A 9,446-nucleotide genomic window follows, 5' to 3' on the forward strand; every position below is an offset into this window, starting at 1 on the left:
TGCCCGACCTGACTGTCATCACACCTGTGAGTGACACCTGAGACACACCTGGGACAGGTGGGGACACCTGGGACGCACCTGGGACACTCCTGGGATACACCTGGGGACACACCTGGGGCAGGTGGGGATACCTGGGGACACACCTGGGATGAGCGGGACTGATGGGTACAGGTGAGATACACCTGGGGACACACCTGGGGACACACCTGGGCACACCTGGGCACACCTGGGTCCCCCCCAGGTGTCCTGGCTGGGTGTCCCCTGGGTTTTCAGCCCCTGCAAAGTCACCTGTCCCAGGTGTCTGTCCCATGTCCCTAACCCCAGTGTCACCTGTCCCAGGTCACTAACCACCCCAATGTCACCTGTCCCAGGTGTTCTGGCCAGGTCCCTAACCCCTCAATGTCACCTGTCTCAGGTGTCTGACCCCAGTGTCCGCTGTCTGACCCCTCAATGTCACCTGTCCCATGTCCCAATATCAATGTCACCTGTCCCAGGTGTTCTGGCCAGGTGAGCCCCGCCCCGTGTTCTTCATGGCCAGCAGGGGGCACCACGCCTGACCCAGTGTCACCTGTCCCATGTCCCTAACCCCAGTGTCACCTGTCTGACCCAGTGTCACCTGTCCCATGTCCCTGACCCCAGTGTCACCTGTCTGACCCAGTGTCACCTGTCCCATGTCCCTAACCCCAATGTTACCTGCCCCAGGTGTTCTGGCCAGGTGAGCCCCGCCCCGTGTTCTTCGTGGCCAGCCGTGGTCACCACACCTGACCCAGTGTCACCTGTCTGACCCAGTGTCACCTGTCCCATGTCCCTAACCCCACTGTCACCGTTACCTGTCGCAGGTGTTCTGGCCAGGTGAGCCCCGCCCCGTGTTCTTCGTGGCCAGCCGCGGGCACCACACCTGACCCAGTGTCACCTGTCCCATATCCCTAACCCAAGTGTCACCTGTCTGACCCAGTGTCACCTGTCCCAGGTGTTCTGGCCAGGTGAGCCCCGCCCCGTGTTCTTCGTGGCCAGCAGGGGGCACCACGCCTGACCCAGTGTCACCTGTCCCATGTCCCTAACCCCAGTGTCACCTGTCCCATGTCCCTAACCCCAGTGTCCCCTATCTGACCCCGATGTTACCTGCCCCAGGTGTTCTGGCCAGGTGAGCCCCGCCCCGTGTTCTTCGTGGCCAGCCGCGGGCACCACGCCTGGCCCAGTGTCACCTGTCCCATGTCCCTAACCCCAGTGTCACCTGTCCCATGTCCCTAACCCCAGTGTCCCTTGTCCCAGGTGTCTGTCCCATGTCCCTAACCCCAGTGTCACCCTTACCTGCCCCAGGTGTTCTGGCCAGGTGAGCCCCGCCCCGTGTTCTTCGTGGCCAGCCGCGGTCACCACGCCGACGTGGGCGGCTCCAGCCCCGGCTCGATGCCGCCGCACTCGCAGAGCCTGGCCCAGGAGGGCGCGGCCTTCGTGTCCTTCAAACTGGTGACACAGGGACACTTCCAGGAGCAAGGTGGGACACAGGGGGACACTGAGGGAACATTGGGGACATCAGGGGGATTGGGGACACTGGGGGATTGGGGACACTGAGGGGATTGGGGGGACAATGGCCTTCGTGTCCTTCAAACTGGTGACACAGGGACACTTCCAGGAGCAAGGTGGGACACTGAGGGGACACTGGGGACACTGGGGACACTGGGGACACTGGGGACACTGGGGACATTGGGGACATTGGGGACATTGAGGGGACAAAGGTCCTTCAAGCTGGTGACACAGGGACACTTCCAGGAGCAAGGTGGGACACTGGGGACACTGAGGGGACACTGGGGTGACACTGAGGGGATTGGGAACATTGGGGGACATCGGGGGGATTGGGGACGTTGGGGACACTGGGGATACTGGGGGGACACTGGGGACATCCCTGGGGACATCCCTGGGGACATTGGGAGCTCCAGGAGCAGGGAGGGACAGGGGGGACAGTGGGGACAGGGATGAGGGGGGAGGGACACGCTGCTGGCCCCAGGGCGGGGCCCGGGAGGGGACTCAGGGTGTCCCCTGTCACTGTCACTGTCACTGTCCCTGTCCCCAGGGGGTGGCACTGTCCCCTGTCCCTGTCCCCAGGGGGTGGCACTGTCCCCTGTCCCTGTCACTGTCCCCAGGGGCTGGCACTGTCCCCTGTCCCTGTCCCCAGGGGGTGGCACTGTCCCCTGTCCCTGTCACTGTCCCCAGGGGCTGGCACTGTCCCTGTCCCCAGGGGGTGGCACTGTCCCCTGTCCCTGTCCTTGTCATTGTCCCCAGGGGGTGTCACTGTCCCTGTCCCTGTCCCCTCACTGTCCCTGTCCCTGTCCCTGTCCCCAGCTGTCACCGAGGCGCTGCTGGCCTGGCCCCCGGGACTGTCCCCATGGGGTCTCCCTGTCCCCTCAGTGTCACTGTCCCTGTCATTGTCCCCAGCTGTCACCGAGGCCCTGCTGGCCCCCGGCGCTGTCCCCATGGGGTGTCCCTGTCCCCTCAGTGTCACTGTCCCTGTCCCCAGCTGTCACCGAGGCCCTGCTGGCCCCCGGCGCTGTCCCTAGGGGGTGTCCCTGTCCCTGTCCCCTCATTGTCATTGTCCCCAGCTGTCACCGAGGCGCTGCTGGCCCCCGGCGCTGTCCCCGGCTGCTCGGGGACGCGGAACCTGCGGGACAACCTGGCCGACCTGCGGGCGCAGGTGGCCGCCAACCAGAAGGGGATCGGGCTGGTGCGGGAGCTGATCGGGCAGCACGGGCTGGAGGCCGTGCAGGCCTACATGGGACACGTCCAGGTCAGCCCCAAAATCACCCCAAATCACCCCAAAAACACCAGAAACCCCAGAAACCCCAAAAACCCCAAAAACCCCAAATCCGCCCCCAAAACCCCCAACCCCGTCCATGGAGCTGATCGGGCAGCACGGGCTGGAGGCCGTGCAGGCCTACATGGGACACGTCCAGGTCAGCCCCAAAAACAGCCAAATTCACCCCAAAAACACCAGAAACCCCAGAAACCCCAAAAACCCCAAATCCGCCCCAAAACCCCCATCCCCGTCCATGGAGCTGATCGGGCAGCACGGGCTGGAGGCCGTGCAGGCCTACATGGGACACGTCCAGGTCAGCCCCAAAAACCCCTGAATTCACCCCAAAAACATCACAAAAACCCTAAACACACCAGAAACCCCAAAAACCCCAAATCCGCCCCAAAAACCCCATCCCTGTCCATGGGGCTGATCGGGCAGCACGGGCTGGAGGCCGTGCAGGCCTACATGGGACACGTCCAGGTGAGCCCCAAAAAACCCTGAATTCACCCCAAAAACACCAGAAACACCAGAAACCCCAAAAACCCCAAATCCGCCCCAAAACCCCCATCCCTGTCCATGGAGCTGATCGGGCAGCACGGGCTGGAGGCCGTGCAGGCCTACATGGGACACGTCCAGGTGAGCCCCAAAAACAGCCAAATTCACCCCAGAAACATCACAAAAACCCTAAACACACCAGAAACCCCAAAAACCCCAAATCCACCCCAAAACCCCAACCCCTGTGCTCGGAGCTGATCGGGCAGCACGGGCTGGAGGTGGTGCAGGCCTACATGGGACACGTCCAGGTCAGCCCCAAAAACAGCCAAATTCACCCCAAAACATCACAAACCCCAAAAACCCCAAATCCGCCCCAGAAACCCCAAATCCGCCCCAAAACCCCCATCCCTGTGCCCGGAGCTCATTGGGCAGCACGGGCTGGGGGCTGGGCAGGTGTGTACGGGGCACGTGCAGGTGAGACCCCAAAAACCCCAAATACAACCCAAAAACCCCAAATACACCCCCAAAACCCCAAATTCACCCCAAATACAACCCAAAAACCCCAAAAACATCAAAACCCCCAAACCCTCAGAACCCCCAAACCCTCAGAACCCCAAATTCCCCCCAAAACCCCAAATCCCTCCAATCCCTGAAACTACCCCAAAAACCCCAAACACACCCCAAAAACCCCAAACATGCCCCAAAAACCCCAAACACACCTCAAAATCCCCCAAAACACCCAAAAACCCCAAACACGCCCCAAAAACCCCAAACATGCCCCAAAAACCCCAAACACACCCAAAAACCCCAAACACACCCAAAAACCCCAAATACACCCCAAAAACCCAAAAACCCCCAATAAACCCCAAAACAGCTGAGAGACCCCAAACCCCTCAAAACTGCCCAAAGAACCCCAAAATCTCCTTGTGGGACCCCCGTGTGACCCTGTGACCTCTCTGTGACCCCTGGGTGACCCTGTGACCCCTGACCCCTATGTGACCCTGAGTGACCCCTGTGACCCCTGTGTGACCCCTGTGTGACCCCTGTGACCCCTGAGTGACCCCTGTGACCCCTGTGTGACCCCTGTGTGACCCCTGCGACCCCTGTGTGACCCCAGTGTGACCCCTGTGACCCCTGAGTGACCCCTGTGACCCCTGTGACCCCAGGCCAACGCGGAGGTGGCTGTCAGGGACACGCTGCGGGCGGTGCCTGTTTGGGGACACCCTGTGACCCCTGACCCCTGAGTGACCTCTGAGTGACCTCTGAGTGACCCCTGTGACCCCGTGTGACCCCTGTGACCCTGTGTGACCCCTGTGTGACCCCTGTGTGACCCCTGTGTGACCCCTGTGACCCCTGAGTGACCCCTGTGACCCCTGTGACCCCTGAGTGACCCCTGACCCCCCCGTGACCCCAGGCCAACGCGGAGGTGGCCGTCAGGGACACGCTGCGGGCGGTGGCCGCGCGCTGGGGGACGTCGCTGGCGGCCGAAGACACGATGGACGATGGCACCCCCGTCCGGCTGAGGGTGACCCTGGAGCCCAAAGAGGTCTGGGACACTTTGGGGACAGCCTGGGGACACCATGGGGACAGACTGGGGACAGCCTGGGGACATGGGGACATCATGGGGACAATGGACGATGGCACCCCCGTCCGGCTGAGGGTGACCCTGGAGCCCGAGGAGGTCTGGGACACCTTGGGGACAGATTGGGGACACGGGGACAGCCTGGGGACACCTTGGGGACAGCCTGGGGACATGGGCATAGCCTGGGGACAGCCTGGGGACGATGGACGATGGCACCCCCGTCCGGCTGAGGGTGACCCTGGAGCCCAAAGAGGTCTGGGGACACCTGGGGACAGCCTGGGGACAGCTCAGGGACACGGGGACAGCTCAGGGACAGCCTGGGGACAGCTTGGGGACATGGGGACATCATGAGGACACCTTGGGGCCATGGGCACAGCCTGGGGACACCCTGGGGACGATGGACGATGGCACCCCCGTCCGGCTGAGGGTGACCCTGGAGCCTGAGGAGGTCTGGGGACACCTGGGGACACCTTGGGGACACCTTGGGGACAGCCTGGGGACAGCTCAGGGACATGGGGACAGCCTGGGACAGCACAGGGACATGGACATAGCCCGGGGACACCTTGGGGACACCTTGGGGACAGCTCTGGGGAGAGTCCTGGGGACATGAGAACATGGGGACACCTTGGGGACATGGGGACAGCTTGGAGACAGCACGGGGACAGCTTGGGGACACCATGGGGACACCATGGGGACAGCACGGGGACATGGGGACAGCTCAGGGACACTGCGGGGACACCCTGGGGACACGGGCGTGTCCTGGGGACAGCCTGGGGACACCCTGGGGACAGCCTGGGCCTTGTGGGGACACGGGGACGTCCCCAAGGTTTGGGGACCCCGATCTGGCGGGACCCCCACGAGGCCGGGGGGGGGGAAAGGGGGAACCCGGGTTTGGGGTCACCCCGGATTTTGGGGTCACCCCCGAGTTGGGGGTCACCCCTGGATTTTGGAGTCACCCCTGGATTTTGGGGTCACCCCCGGGTTTTGGGGTCACCCCTGGATTTTGGGGTCACCCCCGGGGTTTTGGGGTCCCCCCTGGATTTTGGGGTCACCTCCGGTCTCTGGGGGGGTTTTGGGGTCCCCCCAAATTCGGGGTGGGGTTTTGGGGTCGCCCCTGGAGTCTGGGGTCACACCCAGGTTTTGGGTGGGTTTTGGGGTCCCCCCTGGGTTTTGGGGTCCCCTCCGGTCTCTGGGGGGGTTTTGGGGTCCCCCTGAGCCTTGGGGGGGAATTTGGGGTCCCCCCAGGTTCGGGGTGGGGTTTTGGGGTCGCCCCTGGAGTCTGGGGTCACACCCAGGTTTTGGGTGGATTTTGGGGTCCCCCCCGGGTTTTGGGGTCAGGGTGGGTTTTTGGGGTCCCCCCAGGTTTTGGGGTGCCCCCAGTCTCTGGGTGGATTTTGGGCCCCTCCCGAGTTTTGGGGTCCCCCTGCGCTCTGGGGGGTGTTTGGGGTCACCCCGGGTTTTTGGGGTCACCCCGGATTTTGGGGTCCCTCCAGGCTCTGGGGGGTCTTGGGGTCAGGCCGGGGTTTTGGGTGGGTTTTTGGGGTCCCCCCCCGGTTTCCGGGTGGGTTTTGGGGTCCCCCCTGTTTCCGGGTGGGTTTTTGGGGTCCAACCCCCCTCCCCTCCCCCCCAGGGCAGCGCCGTGTTCGATTTCGGGGGGACGGGACCCCAAGTTTTGGGGAACTGCAACGCCCCCCGCGCCATCACCCTGTCGGCGCTGATCTACTGCCTGCGGTGCCTGGTGGGGCACGACATCCCCCTGAACCAGGTGAGACCCCAAAAACCCCTAAATACACCCCAAATACAGCCTGGGCACCCCAAAACCCCAAACACACCCCAAACACACCCCAAAAACCCCAAACGCACCCCAAACCCCCCATCAGCGCTGATCTACTGCCTGCGGTGCCTGGTGGGGCACGACATCCCCCTGAACCAGGTGAGACCCCAAAACTGCCCCAAACACACCCCAAAAACAGCCTGGGCACCCCAAAACCCCAAACACACCCCAAAAACCCCAAACACACCCCAAAAACCCCAACCCCCCCTGTCGGCGCTGATCTACTGCCTGCGGTGCCTGGTGGGACACGACATCCCCCTGAACCAGGTGAGACCCCAAAAATCCCTAAATACACCCCAAAAACAGCCTGGGCACCCCAAAACCCCAAACACACCCCAAAAACCCCAACCCCCCCTGTTGGCGCTGTTCTACTGCCTGCGGTGCCTGGTGGGACACGACATCCCCCTGAACCAGGTGAGACCCCAAAAACCACCCCAAATACACCCCAAAAACCCCAAACCCTCCAACAACCCCCAATCCAGGCGAGACCCCAAAAACCACCCCAAATATCCTAAACAGACCCCAAAAACAGCCTGGGCACCCCAAAAACCCAAACCACCCCGAACCAGGTGAGACCCCAAATCCCTCTGACAGCCCCTCCCTGGGCACCTCAGGGGGTCAGGTGTGCCCAGCTGTGCCCAGGTGTGCCCAGGTATGCCCAGGTGTATCCCAGCTGTGCCCAGGTGTATCCCAGGTGTATCCCAGGTGTATCCCAGGTGTGCCCAGGTGTGCCCAGGTGTGCCCAGGTGTGCCCAGGTGTATCCCAGCTGTGCCCAGGTGTGCCCAGGTGTATCCCAGTTGTGCCCAGGTGTATCTCATGTGCCCCCAGCTGTGCCCAGCTGTGCCCAGGTGTATCCCAGGTGTGCTCAGGTGTATCTCAGGTGCCCCCAGGTGTATCCCAGGTGTGCCCAGGTGCCCCCAAGTGTGCCCAGGTGTGCACAGGTGTGCCCAGGTGTGCCCAGGTGTATCCCAGGTGTGCCCAGGTGTGCCCAGGTGTGTGCCCAGGTGCGTGCCCAGGTGTACCCCAGGTGTATCCCAGGTGTGCCCAGGTGCCCCCAGGTGTGCCCAGGTGCGTGCCTAGCTGTGCCCAGGTGTATCCCAGGTGTGCCCAGGTGTATCCCAGGTGTGCCCAGGTGTATCTCAGGTGCCCCCAGCTGTGCCCAGCTGTGCCCAGGTGTATCCCAGCTGTGCCCAGGTGTGCCCAGGTGTATCCCAGGTGTATCCCAGGTGCCCCCAGGTGTGCCCAGGTGTGCCCAGGTATGCCCAGGTGTGTGCCCAGGTGTGTGCCCAGGTGTATCCCAGGTGTACCCAGGTGTGCCCAGGTGTATCCCAGGGGTGCCCAGGCGTGCCCAGGTGTGCCCAGGTGTGCACAGGTGTATCCCAGGTGTATCCCAGGTGTGCCCAGGTGTGCCCAGGTGTGCCCAGGTGTGTTCCCCCAGGGCTGCCTGGCCCCGGTGCAGGTGCGGATCCCCCCGGGCTCCATCCTTGACCCCTCCCCCGACGCCGCCGTGGTGGGCGGGAACGTGCTGACGTCACAGCGCGTGGTGGACGTGGTGCTGCGCGCGTTCGGCGTCTGCGCCGCCTCCCAGGTGAGCGGCACCACAGGTGAGGGGGGAGGGGACGGGGACAGGTGAGGGACACGGACAGGTGAGGGGGGAGGGGACACGGACAGGTGAGGGGGGAGGGGACAGGGACAGGTGAGGGGGGAGGGGACAGGGACAGGTGAGCGGGGAGGGGACAGGGGAGGGGACACGGACAGGTGAGGGGGGAGGGGACAGGGGAGGGGACAGGGGAGGGACACGGACAGGTGAGGGACAGGGGACAGGTGAGGGGGGAGGGACACGGACAGAGGAAATTTTGGGCTATTTGGGGTGGGTTTTGGGGTGACAATGTCCCCGTGTCCCCAGGGCTGCACGAACAACGGGATTTATGGTTTTGGGGTTCTGGGGTCAGTTTTGGGGTGTTTGGGGTCAGTTTTGGGGTGTTTGGGGTCACTTTTGGGGTGTTTGGGGTCAGTTTTGGGATGTTTGGGGTCACTTTGGGGTGTTTGGGGTCACTTTTGGGGTGTTTGGGGTCAGTTTTGTGATGTTTGGGGTCAGTTTTGGGGTGACAGTTCGCTGTCCCCGTGTCCCCAGGGCTGCATGAACAACGGGATTGATGTTTTTGGGGTCAGTTTTGGGGTGTTTGGGTGACATTTTCCCATCCCCAGGGCTGCATGAACCGCAGGATTGATGTTTTTGGGGTTCTGGGGTCAGTTCTGGGGTGTTTGGGGTGTTTGGGGTGACATGTCCCCGTGTCCCCAGGGCTGCATGAACAGCGGGGTTTGTGGTTTGGGGTCAGTTCTGGGGTCAGTTTGGGGTCAGTTTTGGGGTGTTTGGGGTCAGTTTTGGGGTGTTTGGGTGACATTTTGCTGTCCCCGTGTCCCCAGGGCTGCATGAACAGCGGTGTTGATGTTTTTGGGGTGTTTGGGGTGTTTTGGGGTGACAGTTCTCTGTCCCCGTGTCCCCAGGGCTGCATGAACAATGGGATTGATGTTTTTGGGGTCAGTTTGGGGTGACATGTCCCCGTGTCCCCAGGGCTGCATGAACAACGGGATTGATGTTTTTGGGGTTCTGGGGTCAGTTTTAGGGTGACCTTTTCCCGTCCCCAGGGCTGCATGAACAGCGGTGTTGATGTTTTTGCGGTGTTTGGGGTGTTTGGGGTCAGTTTTGGGGTCAGTTTGGGTGACCTTTTCCCCGTGTCCC

The 9,446-nt window shown here is 62.7% G+C and overlaps 1 protein-coding gene across 1 annotated transcript in view; it reads left to right on the plus strand.

Moving 5' to 3' along the window:
* The window catches only part of OPLAH (5-oxoprolinase, ATP-hydrolysing), a 55,476-nt gene that overhangs the window by 37,547 nt on the left and 8,483 nt on the right, over nt 1-9,446 (plus strand). The window contains exons 18-22 of the mRNA XM_084214497.1: nt 1,321-1,495; nt 2,598-2,782; nt 4,701-4,832; nt 6,499-6,633; nt 8,142-8,291. Of these exons, the coding sequence (XP_084070623.1) occupies nt 1,321-1,495; nt 2,598-2,782; nt 4,701-4,832; nt 6,499-6,633; nt 8,142-8,291 (777 nt within the window). The remainder of the gene's footprint in view (nt 1-1,320; nt 1,496-2,597; nt 2,783-4,700; nt 4,833-6,498; nt 6,634-8,141; nt 8,292-9,446) is intronic.

Source organism: Fringilla coelebs, assembly GCF_963513975.1.
Source record: "Fringilla coelebs genome assembly, chromosome: 1".
Taxonomy (NCBI): Eukaryota; Metazoa; Chordata; class Aves; order Passeriformes; family Fringillidae; genus Fringilla; species Fringilla coelebs.